The 23,766-nt window shown below is 37.5% G+C and overlaps 1 protein-coding gene across 1 annotated transcript in view; it reads right to left on the bottom strand.

Moving 5' to 3' along the window:
• Positions 1-23,766, bottom strand: part of FCHSD2 (FCH and double SH3 domains 2) — a 176,863-nt gene that overhangs the window by 58,475 nt on the left and 94,622 nt on the right. The window contains exons 6-8 of the mRNA XM_011993650.1: positions 22,246-22,368; positions 4,636-4,731; positions 3,232-3,303 (exon numbers count right to left, since the gene is read on the bottom strand). Of these exons, the coding sequence (XP_011849040.1) occupies positions 3,232-3,303; positions 4,636-4,731; positions 22,246-22,368 (291 nt within the window). The remainder of the gene's footprint in view (positions 1-3,231; positions 3,304-4,635; positions 4,732-22,245; positions 22,369-23,766) is intronic.

Below are 23,766 nucleotides of genomic sequence, written 5' to 3'. Positions count from 1 at the left end.
GAGAGTTGAGAGCTAGGGATCATGACTGCAAAAGTATTGCAAGTATTTCAAGATTTGTAATGTCTTCTACGTTTGATATTTGGTATTTCCTGTAGCAATTAGGGGGAAAATACTAAAAAAAACAAAAAAAGAAAAAAAAAAACAAAACCAAAGAATGCTGAAGTCAGTCAACATCTATTCTGACTCAGTATGCCAGAGATTGAGTCAAATGCTTAGTATCTTATTTAATTTTCAAACAAATAAGGTATAGTTGTTCTTCCATATCTGTGAGTTCTGTATCTGTGGATTCAACCAACTGTGGATCAAAAATATTTTTTAAAAAGAAAAACAAAAAAAAAGGATAGTTGTGTTTGTACTGAACATGTACAGACTTTTTTCCTTGTCTTATTCCCTAGACAATGTAATAGGACCATTATTAGCAGAGTATTTTGTATTAGGGATTATAATCTAGTGATGATTTACAGTATATGAAGGATGTGCATAGGTTATATGCAAATATTACATCATCTTATATAGCAGACTTGAACGTCTCTGAATTTTGGTACACGAAGAGGTTCCTAGAATCAATCCCCCATGGATACCAAGGGACAACTGTTGTTATTTTACACATGAGGAAGCTGAATCACAAAAGTGAAATATATGTAAATAAACTGCTAGTTGAGACACCCAAACTCATGTTTTCTCCATTGTACACCACCTGTATGAATCACTAACCCCAGTGTGATCCATGTGTCAGCTGAATGACTTTAACATTGAGATCCTAATAAATGTGTTTGTCAGTTCTCTCTCATAGAATATCGTTATTATAGAGAGGAAGATTTAAAGGCACACTCCATATCCTCCTCAGAATAATTCTGCATTAAAAAGTCTTTTCAGCAAAAAAAGATGTATTTTACTTTTTCTAGAAAGAGCTCTGGCTTTCTGGTATCATCTGAGAAATGCTAATTGAAGATATAAAGAAAGAACACTTTAGAAATCAGTAACTCTCTTATGGAAATATAGATAAGAAAATCCTTCAGTATTAACCATGAGACAGCTATTAAGTTACTACATAAGACAAAGCTTGCCATTGGTCACTGTCACTTGTAGTCATCTTTTGGTTAATACTAAAATTCTACCCAAAAAAGTCCTAAAATTAAATTACCATAATAATACTGTGACTATACATATTCAACTGGGTGCCTTGGACTTTTGTAGGGAAAACAGTTTAGTTTGAAAGGGGTTATATTAAAAAGTTAAAAAAATTTTAAGACAGTTTATGAAAATCAGAAGAAAATAAGAGTTACATTTTATCACAGTGGTAACTTTTAAAAGTCCTATAACTTTCCTAACTATATCTTATGTAAATTTAGATAAAACATTTGCTGAATTCTCTTGTCTGTAAGGCAAAGGCATATGCAAAGTATATGTAAGTGCTTAGTAAATGAAAAATAAATGTTTTAAACACATAAGCAGTTCAAAATTCCTAACTCAAACTATAAAATTCAAAATAAAAGAACAATACTGTCCTGCCCCTGCAATGGGTCTCATCCTATTACTATCTTACCTGAATACATAGTTCTCCATTTACCATCATATATAAAACTCAAAAATAACACCTGGTTGCATCCCACTTTCATCACCAAGTCTACTTGCTATTTCAGGTACAGTTACGTACTTTCAAACTTTTCTGGCTCTAATGCTTATTAGCTGAGTGACCTTGAGCAAAGCAAATTGCTTTTCTTTCTTTCAATTTTTTTTTTTTTTAAGACAGGGTCTTGCTCTGTCACCCAGGATGGAGTGCAGTGGCATGATCATGGCTCATTGCAACCTCCACCTCCCGGGCTCAACTGATCCTCCCACTTCAGCTTCCTGAGCAGCTGGGACTACAGGTGTGTGCTACCACGCCCAGCTAGTTTTCTGTATTTTTTTTTTTTTTTTTTTTTTTTTTTTTTAGAGACAGGGTTTCGCCATGTTGCCCGAGTCTCAAACTCCTGGGCTCAAGCAATGCACCCACTTTGGCCTCCCAAAGTGTTGGGATTACAGGCGTGAGCCTCTGCACCCAGCCAGATTTCTTAACTTTAGTTTCCTCAACTGTAAAAGAAGGATTAAAAATAGCACCTACAATATAGAGTTGTTGTGAGATAAATTAATACAGGTAATGCCATTAGAAAAATGTCTAGCATGAAATAAATGTTCAATGAATGTCACCTATTATTTTTATTCTTTTCAATTTTTGTTTTCGCTTCCTGGCATGTTGTTTCTCCCTCTTTGTATAGTAAACTGCAATTCATCTTCAAGATCTAATCCATAACAAGTAGACACAATCCAGTAAAAAAATAGAAACAAGGTTTGAATAGACATTTTACCAAAGAAGATATATGAGTGGCTAACACACTCATGAAGATACTCAACATCATTAGTCATTAGGGAAATGCAAACCAGAACCACAAGATACTATTTCATATCCACTAGGATGATAATAATCAGAGCCAGACAATAATAAATGTCTGGCTGAGGCAGGAGGATCTTTTGAGCCCAGAAGTTCAAGGACAGCCTAAGCAACATGGTGACATCCACTCTACTAAAAATAAAAATAAAATAAAAATTAGCTGTAGTCCCAGTTACTTGGGAAGCTGAGGTGGGAGGACTGCTTGAGCCAAGGAGGTTGAGGCTGCAGTGAGCCGTGATTATGCCACTGCACTTTGGCCTGGGAGACAGAGTAAGAAGACCCTGTCTTAAAAAAAAAAAAAGGCTTTTTAAATGATTGAAGGTATGGAATGATTTTTAAAAATCATAGGCATTTATCTTTTTCCATTATGAAAAAACTAATTGCTTCCCAAGTCCTGCACATTTCTTCTTAGAAGACAGAATAGCAGAGCAGAAATAACATTACTATTGCAATCACAATAGTAACATGTCATTAATTTACCATATGACTCTGGACAAGTCTCCTTTATTAGGCTACAGTTTCCCCTTTAATAAAGACAAGATTAACAGTAAGGTTCTCTCCAGCACACCCACTGAAGAAAATTAAGGTGCTTCACACCAGATGAAAAATGAGAAGCTCAATTTCTTCACTATAAACAGGGAAGGAAATTCTTAATTTATAAGAGAAAACACAGTTGGTGAATTAGGAGCCTCTTATATATGTATATACATAACTTTCATCCCACCACCAGGTCCCACCCTTCATTAACATGCAAACCCACACATCCCATCCCTCCCGCCCTTGACCCACACCCCATATACCTCAGCTATGGTCATTCTCAGAGCACTGACAGGGGAGAGCTCAATATCCACCAGTTGGGCGGCTTTTAAACTCTGCCCAGTAAAGATTGCACAAGGACAAAAAACATAGCATAGAGTTAGAAATGTAAAGCAAACAAGGACACAACACCTAAGAACATTTAGCACAGTGTTTAGAAACAAAGGATTTAGGGCTGTAGTTGGGCTGGGAAAAAGTGAGATGAAAGTCACTGTTATTTTTCTGTGGAAAATAGCAGTGATAAAATAACATCAAATTAGTCATAATTTTAAGTCAAGCTTGACAAACTTGTCTCTACCCTGTATCTTCTAATGCTCTGCTTCATCCCTCCCAGGCTTCGAAGAAATCAAATCCCAGGAGAATGTGAATAAGTCATTGGCAAAAGCTGATTTTATTTAAAAAAAGCACTACGACAAAGGGCAAACGTTGTAATATAGAGGGAAATGCTGATTTCCTACATTTCTTTATATAGCTGCTAACAGAGCTACTTAAAGTGTAAGAAAAGTAATGAAGATACCTCTGGCAAATGTGTTTCTATTAAACTGATACCATTAAACTCTGGAACTATATCACAAACTCCCCTGGTTCTGGTTCTAAATTTATCAAAATACTTTATGAATATAATTTGACTTTCCTTTTGGCTTGCCTACATTGAGAGAATGTGCTAATAATGCCAACATGTGCCTTCTCATTTTGCAGAAGTTAAATTTCATTTCTATGTTACCAAATTAGCATTTTTGTTCTTTTTTAAAAATTTAAATAATGGCAAACATTTCCCATAAACTCAAGGACGATTACTGTATGCTTTTAAACAACTGCCAACTGGGGCCGGGCATTGTGGCTCACACCCGTAATCCCAGCACTTTGGGAGACTAAAGTGGGTGGGTCGCTTGAACTCAGGAGTTTGAGACCAGCCTGGGCAACATGGTGAGACCCCCCATCTCTATTGAAAATACAAAGAAAATAGCCAGGCATACTGGTGTCTGCCTGTGGTCCCAGCTAATCGGGAGGCTGACGTGGGAGGATCACTTGAGCCCAGGAGAGGGAGGTTGCAGTGAGCTGAGATCACACTACTGCACTCCAGCCCTGGTGACAGTGAGACAGTAAACGTATTGAATATTTTTCTTCTTCCCTCAGATGTTTTCAGGTTTCAGAAACTTGTCTTATAACTTAACCTCATTTGGTAGAAGGCTGTTAGCATGAAGACACTGAGTTTCTTGGCCACAATTCAGAAAAAAAAGTCGTCATTATTCTGCATCCTTACAGTTTTGTTATAAAATTGATGAGATACACTCAGTTTTTTCCGTCTGTCTACACCAAGGATAACTGTTACTTGAGCACAAACGCAACTGAACAACACATGAAATGAAAATCTGTAATTCCCTTACAGTATCACTGTCACAAGGCTGGAACTGGAAGGGCTGGGGTTTGTGAAATACAGCATTCTCTTGCAAAAACAGTTGAAGATTGTAGTCCCGTACCACCTAAAGAGAAAATAAAATATCTTTAGGTCTTTAATGAGGTTAAAATGTCCAATTACATTATTAAGTTTAAGATTTATTCTGCTGTTTTCTATACAAATGAGAAATCATCCAACACTGTGGTAAGAAAGAAATGATGTTACACATTTTATTTTTCATTTTAGACAATGGTTATTATTTATCTGTCCTATTTTCTCAAAAATAAATTTGAAAAGTGATAGTTTAGAAACTAGATCAGATTTGGGAACTGGACAATATACAAAACCTTAAGAAGGCAAGAAGATAGTTTTTACACAAAAATCTATTCTGTGTAATACAGAACAGGGTGCACATAAGGAAGCACATTGGTCTTTTCCATCTCTCCCAGCTCTAAAATTTTATGGGCCTCTTAAAGTCTGTTTCATGGCCATTGCCATCCACTAGGAAACTGCCAGATAATCCTATCCACAGCACCAAATAGTGTTTGTAGAGTATTTCTCAGCACCTTCTTGAGGAGGTTACACACTAATTACCATCTTACAGCATACCAAGAAGACAGGCTAGAAAGGAATTTCTTTTTTCTCTCTTTTTTTTTTTGAGATGGCGTCTTACTCTGTTGCCTGGGCTGGAGTACAGTGGCGCAACCTCAGCTCACCACAAGCCTGCCTCCCAGGTTCATGCCATTCTCCTGTCTCAGCCTCCCGAGTAGCTGGGACTACAGGCGCCCGCCACTGCGCCCTGCTAATTTTTTTGTACTTTTTTAGTAGAGACGGGATTTCACCGTGTTAGCCAGTGTGGTCTTGATCTCCTGACCTCGTGATCCGCCCGCTTCGGTCTCCCAAAGTGCTGGGATTACAGGCGTGAGCCACTGCACCTAGCCTGGAATTTCTATAAAAGAAGAATTCTGATACACAGAAAGCAGAAGAACAAATAGCACAGAAAGGCAGCCATCTGAAAAAAATTCATTGTATTTACATACCTTGGGAAAGAGTGGAAATCAGCATCTGATGGGGCACCCCACTTTCTATTTTGCTAACACATTGCTTACCCCTTACTTATCTTTCATTTGCAGTATATTATAGCCCATTAGCACCTCTGCTAGAAGATGGGCAGAAGAAGAAAAAAAAAGTTCAAAGTAACTCTGTAGCTCTAATTTAGTAGTCCTGGGAAAAGGGATAATTGAGGAGATACAAAAAATAGTAGGTGTATATTGCATTTTGTTTACCAGTGCAATCCCAGTTCTCTATTGCTTCCCACCCCCTCACTCTACCAACCATTTATTGAGAGAGTTTACCAGGTCCAACATGAAACCCAGGGATGAGGGGGATATATGATATATAGATGAATAAGACGAACAAACAAGGTTAGTATCTTCAAAGAATTTATAATATGGAAACTGGGTGAACCAAACACACTACATAATTAAAATACACCACAGAGTGTGTAGAGGGTATGGGAAGAGAACAAGCTGATATTTAATCCAGGCCGATGATGGGGTGAGATGAGGTGAGGAGTTGTTAGAATATGGTCTGGGAAGGCTGGCTGAATAAACATATTCTCAAAGAGAAATGTACTTTGTTCTCTTCTTGGATTCCAGCTTTAAGCTAGAATAGCTGTGAAAGCTCATTACACAGCCTTCAGAGCCTCTCTAATCACCATGCAGAAAAGAGGATCACCTCTCTAGCTGCCAAACCTGTCCTCAAGCACTATTAATCTTTTTGTTTTGTTTCTCTTGAGGAGGAGGTTTCAACCTTTTAAAATTTTAAACTCTTTGTTACGGAAAATTTCAAATACACATGTAAGTAAAGACAACAGTAGAATGTATCCTCATGTCTTCATCATCCCGTTTCCAAAACATCCCCTTATGACCAATATTCTTTCATCTTTAAGCCCATCTACCTCTTCTACTCCTAATTATATTGAAACAAGTTCCAGACATATCATTTAATTTATAAATATTTCAGTATATCTAAAAGATAAGGATTCTTTTAAGAAAATATATCCACATTACAATTTACAGTAAGTACTTATAAAGCAACAAGTTCTCAAATTTCCCTGATTGTTTCCTTTATTACAAAAAAGTTTTTCAAATCAGGATACAAATATAGCCCCCACAGTGCAACTGCACGATGCTGTTTAGGTTTCCTTTCCTATACACGTTTCTTCATCTATCTCTGCTTTTCTCCCTCTTGCAATTTAATTGTTGAAGAAACTAGGTTTTTGTTCTGTAGAATTTCCTGCAGTCTGGGAAAAAAATGACAAAGATGTAATTTTTATTACATCCTTGTAGTATTCTGTTTCCAGTACTTCCTATACATTGGAATGGGTGCTTTTTGTCTTGTTTATTTATTTATTTTCTTGAGAAGGTAACATTTACTTCCATCAGGAGGCTTGCTTCTTTTTACAAACAGCTGTAGTGGGCTGAATGGTAGCGTCTCAAAAGAGATGTTCATGTCCTATTTCCCAAAACCTGTGAATGTTACTTCATTTGGCAAAAGTGGCTCTGTAGAAGTCCAAGATCAAGTGTTGACAGTTTGATTTCTTCTGAGGGTAATTATTGTCAGCTTGTAGTTGGCCATTTTCTTCTGGTATCTTCATGTGATCTTCTCCCTGTGCCTGTTTGTGTCCCATTCTCCTTTTTTTCAAAAAGTTTTAATTTTTAATTTTTGTGGGTATATAGTAGGTATTTATATTTATGGAGTACATAAGATATTTTGATACAGGACTACAACGTATAATAATCATATCAAGGTAAATGGGGGTATCCACCACCTCAAGCATTTATCCTTTGTATTACAAACAATCCAATTATACTTTTTTATTTTTATTATACTTTAAGTTCTAGGCTACATGTGCACAACGTACAGGTTTGTTACATAGGTATACATGTGCCACGTTGGTTTGCTGCACCCATCAACTCATCATTTACATTAGGAATTTCTCCTAATGCTATCCCTCCCCTAGCCCCCTACCCCAACAGGCCTCAGTGTGTGATGTCCTCTACCCTGTGTCCATGTGTTCTCATTGTTTGGCTCCCACCTATGAGTGAGAACATGCAGTGTTTGGTTTTCTGTCCTTGTGATAGTTTGCTTAGAATGATGGTTTCCAGCTTCATCCATGTCCCTGCAGAGGACTTGAACTCACCCTTTTTAATGGCTGCATAGTATTCCATGGTGTATATGTGCCACATTTTCTTAATCCACTCTATCACTGATGGACATTTGGGTTGGTTCCCAGTCTTTGCTATTGTGAATAGTGCTGCAATAAACATATGTGTGCATGTGTCTTTATAGTAGAATGATTTATAATTCTTTGGGTATATACCCAGTAATGGGATTGCTGGGTCAAACGGTATTTCTAGTTCTAGATCCTTGAGGAGTTGCCACACTGTCTTCCACAATGGTTGAACTAATTTACGCTCCCACCAACAGTGTAAAAGCATTCCTATTTCTCCACATCCTCTCCAGCATCTGTTGTTTCCTGACTTTTTAATGATTGCCATTCTGTTGTGAGATAGTATCTCATTGTTGTTTTGATTTGCATTTCACTGACGATCAGTGATGATGAGCATTTTTTCATATGTCTGTTGGCTGCATAAATGTCTTCTTTTAAGAGTGTCTGTTCATATCCTTTGCCCACTTTTTAATGGGGTTGTTTTTTTCTTGAAAATTTGTTTAAGTTCTTTGTAGATTCTAGATACTAGCCGTTTGTCAGATGGGTAGATTGGAAAGATTTTCTCCCATTCAGTAGGTTGCCTGTTCACTCTGATGATAGTTTCTTTTGCTATGCAGAAGCTCTTTAGTTTAATTAGATCCTATTTGTCTATTTTGGCTTTTGTTGCCATTGCTTTTGGTGTTTTAGTCATGAAGTCTTTGCCCATGCCTATGTCCTGAAGGGTATTGCCTAGGTTTTCTTCTAGGGTTTTTTATTGTGTTAGGTCTTAGATTTAAGTCTTTAATCCATCTTGAGTTAATTTTTGTATAAGGTATAAGGAAGGGATCCAATTTAAGCTTTCTGCAAATAGCTAGCCAGTTTTCCCAGCACCATTTATTAAATAAGGAATCCTTTCTCCATTGCTTGTTTTTGTCAGGTTTATCAAAGGTCAGATGGTTGTAGGTGTGTGGTGTTATTTCTGAGGCCTTTCTTCTGTTCCACTGGTCTACATATCTGTTTTGGTACCAGTACCATGCTGTTTTGGTTACTGTAGCCTTGTAGTATAGTTTGAAGTCAGGTAGCACGATGCCTCCAGCTTTGTTCTTTTTGCTTAGGATTATCTTGGCTATGCAGGCTCTTTTTTGGTTCCATATGAACTTTAAAGTAGTTTTTTCCAATTCTGTGAAAAAGTCAGTGGTAGCTTGATGGGGATAGCAATGAATCCATAAATTACCTTGGGCAGTATAGCCATTTTCACGATATTGATTCCATTTGTTTGTGTCCTCTTTTATTTCGTTGAGCACTGGTCTATAGTTCTTGAAGAGGTCCTTCACATCCCTTGTAAGTTGGATTCCTAGGTATTTTATTCGCTTTGTAGTAATTGTGAATGGGAGTTCACTTATGATTTGGCTGTCTGTCTATTATTGGTGGAATGCCTGTGATTTCTGCACATTAATTTTGGATTCTGAGACTTTGCTGAAGTTGCTTACCAGCTTAAGGAGATTTTGGGCTGAGACAATGGACTTTTCTAAATATATAATCATGTCATCTGCAAACAGACACAATTTGACTTCCTCTTTTCTTAACTGACTACCCTTTATTTCTTTCTCTTGCCTGATTGCCCTAGCCAGAACTTCCAACACTATGTTGAATACAAGTGGTGAGAGTGGGCATCCTTGTCTTGTGCCAGTTTTCAAAGGGAATGCTTCCAGTTTTTGCCCATTCAGTATAATATTGGCTGTGAGTCTGTCATAAATAGCTCTTATTATTTTGAGATATGTTCCATCAATATCTAGTTTATTGAGAGTTTTTAGCATGAAGGGCTGTTGAATTTTGTTGAAGCCCTTTTCTACATCTATTGAAATAATCATGTGTTTTTGTTTTTCTTTTTTTGAGATGGAGTCTCACTCTGTCTCCCAGGCTGGAGTGCAGTGGTGTGATCTTGGTTTACTGCAAGCTCCGCCTCCTGGGTTCACGCCATTCTCCTGCCTCAGCCTCCCGAGTAGCTGGGACTACAGGTGTCTGCCACTGTGCCTGGCTAATTTTTTGTATTTCTAGTAGAGATGGGGTTTCACCGTGTTAGCCAGGATGGTCTCGATCTCCTGACCTCATGATCCACCCAACTTGGCCTCCCAAAGTGCTGGGATTACAGGCGTGAGCCACTGTGCCCGGACGGTTTTGTTATTTTTAAATGTATAATAAACTATTGTTGATGTGGTCACCTTATTGTGTCATCGAATACTAGATCTTATTCATTCTATCTAACTATATTTTTTGTACCCATTAACCATCCTGGCTCCCCCAACACCTGACTACCCTTCCCAGACTCTGGTAAACATCCTTCTACTCTTTATCTCCATGAGTTCAATTTGTTTTACTTTTTTAACTTTCACAAATAAGTGAGAACATGTGAAATTTGTCTTTCTGTGCCTAGTTTGTTTCACTTAACATAATGACCTCCAGTTTTATCTATGCTGTTGTAAATGACAGGATCTCATTCTTTTTCATGGCTGAATAATACTCCATTGTGTATATATACCAAGTTTTCTTTATCTGTTCATCTGTTAATGGACACTTAGGTTGCTTCCAAATCTTGGCTATTGTGAATAGTGCTGCAATCAACATGAGAGTGCAGATATCTCTTTGATATATTGATTTCCTTTCTTTTGGGTGTATAACTAGCAGTGAGATTGTTGAATCATACGGAAGTTCTATTTTTAGTTGTTGAGGAACTGCCAAACTGTTTTCCATAGTGGTTGTACTAATTTACATTCCCAGCAACAGTTTACAAGGGCTCCCTTTTCTCCAAATCCTCACCAGCGTCTATGTTACTGCCTGTCCTTTGGATAAAAGCCACTTGAACTAGGGTGATATACTATCTTACTGTAGTTTTGATTTGCATTTCTCTGATGATCAATGATGTTGAGTACCTTTTCATATGCCTGTCTGCCATTTATTTTTATTATTTTTTGAGACAGGGTCTCACCCAGGCTAGAGTGCAGTGGTGCAATCTCAGCTCACTGCACCCTCTGCGTCCCTGGCTGAAGAGATCCTCCCACATCAGCCTCCTACAGACATATGCCACATGCCCTGCTATAGTTTTGTATTTTTTGTAGAGATGGGGTTTCACCATGTTATCCAGGCTGGTCTCTAACTCCTGGGCTCAAGTGATCCGCCCACCTTGGCGTCCCACAGTGTGGGATTACAGGCGTGAGCCATTGCACCTTGCCCTGTCTGCTATTTATTGTCTTTTTTTGAGAAATGTCTATTTAGATCTTTTGCCTATTTTTAAATCGAATTATTACCTTTTTTTTCCTATAGAGTTATTTGAGCTCCTTATATATTCTCATTATTAATCCTTTGTTAGATGGATATTTTGCAAATATTTCCTCCCATTCTATGGGTTGTTGCTTCACTTTGTTGATTGTTTCCTTTGCTGTGCAGAAACTTTTTAACTTGATGTGATCCCACTTGTCCATTTTTGCTTTGGTTGCCTGTGTTTGTAGGGTATTACTCAAGAAATCTTTACCTAGTCCTATGTCTTAGAGAGTTTCCTAATGTTTTCTTTTAGTAGTTTCATAGTTTGAGGTCTTAGATTTAAGTCTTTAATCCACTTTAATTTTTGTATATGGCAAGAGATAGGGGTCTTAATTCTTCTGCATATGAATATAAATATCCAGTTTCTCCAGCATCATTTATTAAAGCGATTGTCCTTTCTCCAATGTATGTTCTTGGCAACTTTGTCAAAAATGAGTTCACTGCAGATGGGTGGATTTGACTCTGGGTTCTCTATTCTGTTCCACTGGTATTTGCTTTTATGCCAGTACCATGCTGTTTTGGTTACTATAGCTTTGTAGTATAATTAGAAGTCACACAATAGGATTCCTTCAGTTTTGTTCTTTTTGTTCAGGATAGCTGGAAAGCTTTGGTTATTCTGGGTCTTTTGTGGTTCTATAAAAATTTTAGGATTGTTTTTTCTATTTCCATGAAGAATGCCACCGGTATTTTGATAGAGACTGCATTGAATCTGTAGATTGCTTTGGGCAGTATAGACATTTTAAGAATATTGATTCTCCCAATCCAACAACATGGAATATCTTTCCATTTGTTTGTGTCCTCTTCAATTGATTCCTTCCTTCCTTCCCTCCCTCCCTCCCCCACCCCCTTCCTTCCTTCCTTCCTTTTTTTTTTCTGACGGAGTTTTGTTTCGCTTTTGTTGCCTAGGCTGGAGTGCAGTGGCAGGATCCCGGCTCACTGCAACCTCCATCTCTTGAATTCAAGTGATTCTCCTGTGTCAACCTCCTAATTTCTGTCATTGTAAGAGATCTTTCGCTTCTTTGGTTAATTCCTATGTATTTTAATGTATTTGTAGCTATTGTAAATGACATTACTTTCTTGATTTATTTTTCAGAATCTTGCTGCTGACATATAGAAATGCTACTGATTTTTGAATGTTGATTTTGTATCCTGCAACTTTACTAAAGGTGTTTATCAGTCTGAATATTTTGGTGGAGTCTTCAGGTTTTTCAAAATATAAGCCTATATCATCTGCAAAGAATAATAATTTGACTTCTTTCTTTCCACTTTGGATGCTCTTTCTTTCTTTCATCTGACTGTCGTAGCTAGGACTTCTAGTATTATGTTGAACAACAGTGGTAAAAGTGGGCATCCTTGTCATGTCCCAGATCTTAGAGGAAAGGCATTGAGTTTTTCTCCATTCAGTATGATACTCATCGTGGGTCTGTTATACAAGGCTTTTATTGTGTTGAGATATGTTCCCTCTACACCCAGCTTATTGAAGGGTTTTATCATAAGGGAATGTTAAATTTTATCAAATGCTTTTTCAGCATCAAATGAAATGATCATACAGTTTTTGCCCTTCATTCTGTTGATACGATGTATCATGCAGAGTGATGTGTGTATGCTGAACCATCCTTGCATTCTTGGGATACATTCCACTTGGTCATGATGAATAATCTTTTTAATGCGTTGTTGAATTCAGTTTGCTAGTATTTTGTTGAGGATTTTTGCATTAATGTTCATCAGGGATACTGGCTTGTTTTTATTTTTTGATGTGTCTTTGTCTGATGTTGGTATCAGGGTAATGCTGGCCTCAGAGAATGAGATGGGAAGTATTCCCTCCTCCTCTATTTTTTGGAATTGTTTGAGTAAAATTGGTATTAGATCTTCTTTAAATATTTGGTAAAATTTCACCACAAAGCCACCCAGTCCGAGGCTCTTCCTTGCTCAGAGACTTTCTATTACAGCTTTGATTTTGTTACTTATTTTTTCGTCTCTTCAGGTTTTGAATTTCTTCATGGCTCGATCTTGGTAGGTGTCCATTCTCACAATGCTATAATGGACTACCTGAGACTGGGTAATTTGTAAAGAAATGCAGCTTAATTGACCCATGGTTCTGCAGGCTGTACAGGAAGCATGGCTGCGGAGGCTTCTGGAAACTTACAATTATGGCAGAAGGCAAAAGGGAAGCAGCTTAGTCTTACATGGCAGGAGGAAAAGAGAGAAGGGGGAGGTGCTACACACTTTTAAACAACCAGATCTCGTGAGGACTCACTCACTACCAAGAGAACAGCAAGGGGGAAGTCCACCCCTGTGATCCAATTACCTCCCACTGGCCCCCCCTCCAACATTGGGGATTATTATAATTTGATGAGATTTGGGTGGGGACACAAATCCAAACCACATTGGTAGGTTGCGTGCATCTAGGAATTTATCCCTTTTTTTTTTTTTTTTTTTTTTTTTTTTTTGAGACAGAGTCTCGGTCTGTCGCCCAGGATAAAGAGCAGTAGTGCAGTCTTGGCTCACTGCAACCTCTGCCTTCCTGGATCAAATGATTCTCACACCTCAGCCTCCTGAGCAGCTGTGATTTCAGGCATGTGCCACTACACTCGGATAATTTTTGTATAGTAGAGACAGGGTTTTTCCATGTTGGCCAGGCTGATCTCAAACTCCTGGCCTCAAGTGATCCACCCACCTTGGCCTCCTAAAGTGCTGTGATTACATGTGTGAGCCATTGCACCCAGCCCTATTTATCCATTTCTTCTGGGTTTTCCAATTTATTGGCATGTATTGTTCATAGTAGCCTCTAATGATCCTCTGAATTTCTATGGTATTGGTTGTAATGTCTCCTTTTTCACTTCTGATTTTATTTATTTGGTTATTCTCTCTTTTTTTCCTCACTAGTCTGGCTAAAGGTTTGCTGATTTTCAACAGTCAAGCCGAGAGCCAAATCACGAATGGACTCCCTTTCACAACTGACATACAAACAAACAAACAAACAAACAAACCCAAAAAACAAAAACCTAGAAATACAGCTAACGAGGGAAGTGAAGGACCTCTAAAAGGAGAACTACAAATCACTGCTGCTCAAATAAATTAGAGATGATACAAACAAATGAAAAAACATTCTATGCTCATGGATAGGAAGAATCAATATCATAAAAATGGCCATACTGCCCTAAGCTATTTATTTACTTATTTATTTATTTATTTAATTTCAGAAGGAGTCTCACTCTGTCGCCCAGGCTAGAGTGCAGTGGCACAATCTCAGCTCGCTGCAACCTGCGCTTTCTGGGTTCAAGTGATTCTCCTGCCTCAGCCTCCTGAGTAGCTGGGACTACAGGCATGTGCCGACTAATTTTTGTATTTTTAGTAAAGATGGGGTTTTACCATGTTGGCCAGGCTGATCTTGAACTCCTGACCTCAAGTGATCTGTCCACCTTGGCCTCCCAAAGTGCTGGGATTACAGGTGTGAGTCAGGTGCCCAGCCTGCCCTAAGCAATTTATAGATTCAATGCTATTCCCATTAAACTACCATCGACATTCTTTGCAGAACTAGAAAAAACTATTTTAAAATTCATGTGAAACCAAAAAAGAGTCTGAATAGCCAAGGCAATCCTAAGCAAAAAGAACAAAGCTAGAGGCATCACACTACTCAACTTCAAACTATACCACAGGGCCATTGCAACCAAACAGCATGGTACTAGTACAAGATCAGACACATAGACCAATGAAACAGAATAGAGAACCCAGAAATAAGACTGCACCCCTAAAACCACCTAATCTTCAACAAACCTGACAAAAAGCAATGGGGAAAGGATTCCCTATTTAATAAATGGTGCTGGGATAAGTGGCTAGCCAGATGCAGAAAATTGAAACTGGATCCCTTCCTTACACCACATACACAAGTTAACTCAAGATAGACTAAAGACTTAAATGTAAAACCCAAAACTATAAAAACCCTAGAGGAAAACCTAGGCAATACCATTCAGAATATAGGCATGGACAAAGATTTCATGATGAAGATGCCAAAAGCAATTGCAGCAGAAGTAAAAATTGACAAATGGGATCTAATAAAACTTAAGAGCTTCTGCACAGCAAAATAAACTATCAACAGAGTAAAAACGCATCCTACAGAATGGGAATTTTTTTTTTTTTTTCAAACTAAGCATCTGACAAAGGTCTAATACCCAGCATCTATAAGGAACTTAAATAAGTTTACAAGAAAGGACATTCAAAAGTGGGCAAAGGACATGAAAAAGTGGGCAAAGGACATGAACAGACACTTTTGAAAATAAGATATACATACAGCCAGCAATCATATGAAAAAAACTCAACATCACTGATCATTACAGAAATGCAAATCAAAACCACAATGAGATACCATCTCACACCAATAAGAATGGCTATTAATAAAAAATTAAAAAACAAAGAATGCTGTCAAAGTTGTGGAGAAAAAGGAACAGTTTTGCACTGTTGGTGGGAGTGTAAATTAGTTCAACCTTCGTGGAAGACAAGGTGGCAATTCCTCAAAGACCTAGAGACAGAAAAACCATGTGACCCAGCAATTCCATTACTGAGTATATCCCCAAAGGGATATAAATTGTTCTGTTATAAAGATATATGCTTGCTTATGTTCATTGCAGCACCATTCACAATAGCAGAGACATGGAATAAACCTAAAAGCCCGCCAATGATAGACTGGATATAGAAAATGTGGCACATGTCCGGGCGTGGTGGCTCATGCCTGTAATCCCAGCACCTTGGCCAAGGTGGGCGGATCACCTGAGGTCAGGAGTTTGAAACCAGCCTGGCCAACAAGGCAAAACCCCATCTCTACAAAAATACAAAAATTAGCTGGGTGCAGTGGTGGACGCGTATAATCCCAGCTACTTGGGAGGCTGAGGCAGGAGAATCGCTTGAACCCGGGAGGCGGAGGTTGCACTGAGCCAAGATCATGCCATTGCACTCCAGCCTGGGTGATGATGCCATTGCACTCCAGCCTGGGTGACAGAGCAAGACTCTGCCTCAAAATCAAAAAGCAAAAAACAAAAAAAAAAAAAAGAGAAAAGAAAAGAAAAGAAAAGAAAATGTGGTATATATACACCACAGAACACTATGCAGCCATAAAAAAAGAATGAGATCATGTCTTTTGCAGGAACATAAATGGAGATGGAGGCCATTATCCTTAGCAAACTAATGTAGGAACAGAAAAGCAAATACCACAGGTTCTCATTTATAAGTGGGAGCTAAATTATGAGAACACATGGGAACAATGCACACTGGGGCCTACCAGAGGGTGGAGGGTAGAGGGTGGGAGGAGGGAGAGAATCAGGAAAAATAACTAATGGGTGCTAGGCTTAATATGTGGGTGATGAAATAATGTGTACCAAACCCTCCATGACACAAGTTTACCTAGTAATCTGCACATCCTGCACATGTACCCCTGAAATTAAAATTAAAGGGAAAAAAAGGTTTATCAATTTTGTTAATCTTTTCAAGAAACTAGCTTTTCATTTCATTGACCTTTTGGTACACAACTTTTGTTTTTTTTTAAAGAGACAAGCTCTCGCTGTGTCGCCCAGGCTGGAGTATAGTAGCATGATCATAGCCTGCTGTAGCCTCCAATGCCTGGGCTCAAGTAATTCTTCCACCTCAGCCTCCCGAGTAGCGGGGACAACAGGTATGCACCACCATGCCTGGCTAATTTTTAATTTTTTTTTGTAGAGATAGGGTCTTGCTATGTTGCCTAGGCTGCTCTTGAACTCCTTACCTCAAGCAATCCCCCCACTTTGGCCTTCCAAAGTATTGGGATTACAAGCATCAGCCACTGTGCCCAGCCTCCACTGCCCCCCCCCCACAGCCTCCTTTGTTCACTTTTAAATTGGGTTGTCTCTGATGTTGACTTGTAAGAGTTCTTTGTATATTCTCAATATGAAATTTTTATCAGATATGCGATGTGCAAATATCTTCTCTCATCATTTGGGTTGATTTCACATTCTTAATAATATCCTTTGATGCACAAAAGCTTTTAATTTGATACAGTCTAATTATCTATGTTTTCCTTTGTTACTTGTGCTTTCAATGTCAAATCTGAGAACGCACTGCCAAATCAAGGTCATAAAGATCTACCTCTATGTCTTCTCTTATAAGTTAGATCATTGATCCATTCTGAGTTAATTTTGTGAGGTAAGGGTTCACAATTTCATTGAACTTCATTCTTTTTTTTTTGAAACAGAGTCTTGCTCTGTCGCCCAGGCTGGAGTGCAGTGGTACGATCTCAGCTCACTGCAACCTCCACCTTTTGGGTTCAAGTGACTCTCCTGCCTCAGCCTCCCAAGCAGCTGGGACTAGAGATGCCCACCACCATGCCCAGCCAATTTTTGTATTTTTAGTAGAGACGGGGTTTCACCATATTGGCCAGGCTGGTCTGGAACTCCTGATCTCATGATCCACCCACCTCGGCCTCTCAAAGTGTTGGGATTACAGGTGTGAGCCACCACGCCTGGCTTGAACTTCATTCTTTTGCATGTGGCTATCCAGCGGTCCCAAAACCTTTTTCTGAAGAGAATATTCTTTCTCTACTGAATAGTCATGGCACCTTTGTTGCAAATCAATTGACCACAGATGTTCAGGTTTATTTCTGAACTCTCAATTCTATTTCATTGGTCTATAGGTCTATACTTACGTCTATATCACACTATTTTTTACTACTGTAACTTTATAGTAAGTTATGAAATTGGGAAGTGTGAGTCCTCCAACTTTATTTTTCCTTTTCAATATTATTTAGACTATTCATGGTCCCTTGTAGTTCCATATTAATTCAAGGATTGGGCTGGGTGCGGTGGCTCAAGCCTGTAATCCCAGCACTTTGGCAGGCCAAGGCGGGCGGATCACTTGACATTAGGAGTTCAAGACCAGCCTGGCTAACATGACGAAACCCCATCTTGACTAAAAATAAAAAAAAATTAGCCAGGCGTGGTGGCATATGCCTGTAATTCTAGCTACTTGGGAGGCTGAGGCAGGAGAATCGCTTGAACCCGGGAGGTGGAGGTTGCAGTGAGCTGAGCTCATGTCTAGCCTGGGTGACACAGTGAGACCCTGTCTCAAATTTAAAAAAAAAAAAAAAATTGAGGACCAGCTTTTCCATTTCTGCAAAAAAGGCCATTGGAATTTTGATAGGGACTACATTGAATCTGTAGATCATTTTGGGGAATATTACAATATTAGCAACATAAAATCTCCTAATCCATGAACATTTATTATATGCATTTATATCTTTTATTTCTTTCAGCAATGTTTTATAGTTTTCAATGTACAGGTCTTTAAATCCTTTGGTTAAATTTATTCCTACATAGTTTATTCTTTGAGTATTATTGTAGTTGGAATTATTTTCTTAATTTTCTTTTTGGATCATTCACTGATGGAACATAGAGATGCAACTGATTTTTGTGTTTTTATCTTATATGTTGCTAAGTGTATTAAGTCTATTAGTTTTTTTTTAATGGATTCTCTGAGAGTTTATAAATATAATCATGTCATCTGCAAAGACAGGTAATTTTAATTCTTCTTTTTCAATTTGGATGCCTTTTATTTCTTTTTCTCACTGAATTGCTCTGGCTAGGATTTCCAGTACAATGGTTAATAGCAGTGGTGAAAATGGGTATCCTTGTCTTGTTCCTGATACCAGCAGGGGAAACTTTCAGTCTTTCATTATTGAATACGATATTGGTTGTGGGGTTTCCACAAATGCTATCCTGTTATGTAAGTTCCCTTCTATTCTAGTTTGCTGAGTGCTTATCACAAAAAAGTACTGAATTTTGTCAAGTCTTTTTCTGTGTCTATTGAAATGATCATGAAGTTTTTTCCTTCCTTTTATCTACTTTTTTTGGGTTAGACTTCAAGGTATTAAGAACAGTAACATTAGACAATTGAATTTTCAAATAAATGTAGAATAACATTGTTATTTTCTGAATTCTTTTTTTAAATTTATTTTCTGAATTCTTAAATAAACTTTGTTATTAATTGGTTTCCTTATCGAGACAAAAAGCAAGCACACACAAACAGATTATAAAGGCCAGTAGAGCTATCTTTGGAGTTACTATCCTAGAGAAAATACCTATGACAACATCTGCTTCAGTTACATATGCAAAGCATTTCATAAAATATTAAGAAGAAAAGTAAGCTTCATAAATAATTAAAGTTTAACAAAAGCTCCTAGGGCCATCTGTTCCCATTTAGGGGATGAATAATATAGAAAGCACTTTAACATTTACAGTATGTTGGATGAATTACCACCAAAATATCTTTGGGAATATGTCACATTTTGAACAAGGTAATAATGATATAAAATAAAAAAATCTAAAAAGTGTCAAACTTCCCTTTAGGTTGTTTTCAGCAGCATAGCAAGAGCAGCATAACAAGCTCTTCATAACAGAAAAGCACATGGCATAAAACTTGTAGGCCTCCTCCAGTACAAGTCAGAACAAAAGGGCACATCTCCTAGACACATTATTCTTATTAAATTTTTATTCCTACCACTTTCAATTTAAATGTAAGAGCATCTCATTTATTTCTCATTTCTGGGGAGTGAGATACTCATATGAGTGAATGCAGAAAATGAAAGTTTATCTCTTTATGTATCCAAACTAGTTCATAAATTCTTAATTCATTTTCTATTAAAATAATACAAGTTAAAGAGAATATAGTAGAAGAGCATGGAAAGCACTATGTGTGAGTGTGTAACCTCAGGCCAAGCCACATAAACTTCTGAGTCCAATTTCCTCCATATAAAATGAACATGGTAATGGCAACCTCATGGGATTCAAAATATACCCCATGCTAAAAGTCTTAAATTGTTAAGTGTGTGTAAAATATTAGCTATCTGTTATGACTATGTTTCCTGTTTTATAAACTAAGGGTAGTGTATCCAGTCCAACTTATTCTTGGAAAAAAACATTTCAAAGAATTTTGCTAGAAGATAACCTCTCTGATAAAATTAGAATAAATGTAATTGGATTAAAAATACAATTTATAATAAAATTAGAAATAAAAATGTCACCCTACCACCCTACCACATATTCCAACTGAATGGAAACTGCAAAACTCATTTCTAAATAATCATGGGTTAATAAGGAGAAAAAACCAGAAATAATAACAAAAGCCCTACATATCACAGAATGCAGTTCAAGCAGAAAGGCACTTTTTTTTTTTTAAGGTTTAAACAAATTTACTTAAAAACAAGAAAGGTTGAAAATATAGGATCTAAATAGAAAAAGAAGTTTGAGAAAGAACAATAACATAAACTGTAAGAAAGTAGAAAGAAATAATGAATATAAAGGCAAAAATTAAGGAAATAGAAACAACACTGAGAAGCACAATAAAGATCATTTTATCTGGTTCTTGGCAAAGATTAATAAAATAGACTGGTGAGTCTGATCAAAATAAGACGGACAGCACAAACAATATTAAAAACAAAAACAGAGACAATTCTAGAAGCAAACAAGTTTATGACATCAAATCTGATAAATGAAATGGACAATTGTCTAGGAAAATTGGACATTTTAATGAAATGGATAATGGTCTAGGAAAATGTAAGTTACCCAAACATACTGAAAAAGAAACAGAAAACCTAAATGGACAAATAAACATAAAAAATTTAATCACGGCTGGGCATGGTGGTTCATGCCTGTAATCCCAGCACTTTGGGAGGCGAGGAAGGTGGACCAATTGAGACCAGGACTTCAAGACCAGCCTGACCAATATGGTGAAACCTTGTCTCTACTAAAAATAACAACAATAACAACAATAACAAAATTGTTCACTAGTCAAAAATCAACCACTTTATAGAAGGAATAAAGATAAGATGTTTTTCATAGACTTTTCCCCCAACATTCTTTTCTGAAAAATTCAAATATATATGCATTAAAATCAAACAAATTATACAGTAAATACTTATATACATACTATATAGATTCTCCAATTAACATTTTACATTTTCCTTTTTTTCTTAGATTTTGGGGGGTAACAATATAAGAAAACAGATATATGACAGGACTTCAAAGCACCAAGCTAGTGATTTTTGTATTTCCATATCAACCTAGCATTTTTAACACTTTTCTAAACACAGAATTGAGAGCTCTGGTACAGTGAAAACGAGAATATATACACAAGAGGCATTCAGGATGAAGAGTCTGTGCTTTTCCTTCCTGTCTTTGGACACTGTCATGTGAAAATGGATATCCTGATCCCTCTCCTAAAAGTATTAGCCAGTCCTCACTCTCCCTGACAAAAAAAAAAAAAAAGAAAAAAAGAAAAAAAAAAAAGAATTGAACTGGATCTTTTAAAGTAGCAGCTATGAAATGCATATTTTTTAAAAATGCATTCCTTTAGTCAGGAAACATTTATTGTGCATTTAATTTGTCAGACAAAAAACATTTACTAACCACAGGAACAATTTATCTTCCAATGGATAGTTTCATGACTGCAAAACATTTTAATCTATCGAATCTTGAAGAAAAGTCATTACATTTATTTTCTCTGCATACAATGTGACATGTCAGCAAACTTGATGGATCTCAACACTTTTAAATGAAAAGACTGCTATCAAAGAATTACAGCATATAGATAATAGGGCTTAATTTGAAAAACAAACAAACAAACAAACCAAGACATTGTTGTTTTTATAACAATTACAAAACGCTCCTTTTCCCTTTGTGCTCTTTTAATACTCTTTGTACTGACACATGATCTGTTGTTTCCCCCATGTGAGCAGAGTGCATTTAAATTTTGAGCAGAATATAAAACGTTTAAACCTTTCTGAAAGGCAATGCACATGGCAATGGGCCAATGTTCTAAGCTACCTTGTATCATCACCTCTCTTTTTGCCCTTGGTGCCATCTTCACCAACTCATCACAAAGGAGAACAGAATCTCCTCCAACTTTGTTAGAAGGAATGCTGTTATCAGGAAATTTGTCTGTTAATGCATTCTTCTAATATCACTGGTACCTTCATTTTCTTTGTATGCAGAAATACTTTAGCTTCTAAGTTGGATAACACTACACGTTGCACCAAAGGTAACTTACCTTGCTGGAGTTTTCTAATAAAAACTGGAATGTGTTCTGCACAGCTTGACATGTTTCTAGCTCAGTCCGGCTGAAGGCTATTAAATAATCCTTGAGATGATCATACACATTTCCATCAAGAGCCTGTAATGGAGTAAATAAAAGCAAAAAAAATTATAGTAAAGCTTTGACACATGATACCTTCTGTCTATGAGAAAAGTAGGTATGTTCAGTTTAAAATCTATTAATAATAAATGGACAAAAGATATAGATTGTAAGTAAATATGAACAGTTAACAATCACTTGAGAAAATGTTGACTCTCTCTAATAAACAGGAACTAAAAGAGGTAAGATCCAATATTGGTAAAGCTGTGGGAAAACAGGACACAACTTAGAGACAAAATGCGTGGGTTCTGATCTTTGCTCATCTGCTTAGGTGTAGGAGTTAACTGAAATAATAAATGTGAAAGGATGCAGGTGCAGTGCCTGGAAAAGAGTAGACACTCTATAATATAAATTTCCTCCGTTTTCCCCCTATCATTAATGGTAGGATTATACATTGGTATATGTATATTTACTAAACAGCAGTGACAGAAAAAACACAATAGAAATATTAAAAAAAAGAAAAGTGGGGCCGGGCGCGGTGGCTCACGCCTGTAATCCCAGCACTTTGGGAGGCCGAGGCGGGCGGATCACAAGGTCAGGAGATCGAGACCATCCTGGTGAACATGGTGAAACCCCGTCTCTACTAAAAATACAAAAGAATTAGCCAGGTGTGGTGGCGGGCGCCTGTAGTCCCAGCTTCTCGGGAGGCTGAGGCAGGAGAACTGCTTGAACCCGGGAGGCGGAGGTTGCAGTGAGCCGAGTTTGTGCCACTGAACTCCAGCTCTGGGTGACAGAGCAAGACTCAGTCTCGGTAAATAAGTAAATAAGTAAGTAAGTAAATAAATAAATAAATAAATAAGGTTGTCTTTTTGTTGTTGGGTTGTAAGACTCCTTAACATATTCTGGATACTAGATTCTTACAACATGTATTATTTGCAAATATTTTCTCCCATTTTATGGGCTGTCTTTTCACTTTCTTGAAAGTTTCTTTTGATGTAAAAAAGTTTTACTTTAAAAAAAATGAGATAAGGTCTTGTCATGTTTCCAAGGCTGGACTCAAACTTCTGGGCTCCAGTAATCCGTCTGTCTCAGCCTCCCAAATAGCTGGGACCACAAGCACTCACCAGGACCATAGGCACTCACCACTGCATCCGGCTTATAAGTTTTAAATTTTGATGTAGTCTAACTTAGCTATTTTTCTTTTTTTTTTCTTTTCTTGAGACAGTCTTGCTCTGTCCCCCAGGCTGGAGTGCAGTGGCGCCCTCTCGGCTCACTGTAAGCTCTGCCTCCCAGGTTCATACCATTCTCCTGCCTCAGTCTCCCAAGTAGCTGGGACTACAGGTGCCTGCCACCACGCCTGGCTGTTTTTTGTTTGTTTGTTTGTTTGTTTGTTTGTATTTTTGTGTTTTTAGTAGAGATGGGGTTTCACCGTGTTAG

Source organism: Mandrillus leucophaeus, unplaced genomic scaffold (assembly GCF_000951045.1).
Source record: "Mandrillus leucophaeus isolate KB7577 unplaced genomic scaffold, Mleu.le_1.0 Scaffold432, whole genome shotgun sequence".
Lineage (NCBI taxonomy): Eukaryota > Metazoa > Chordata > Mammalia > Primates > Cercopithecidae > Mandrillus > Mandrillus leucophaeus.
Note: the sequence above shows the minus strand (reverse complement) of the source record. Positions and strands in the feature narration are given on the sequence as shown.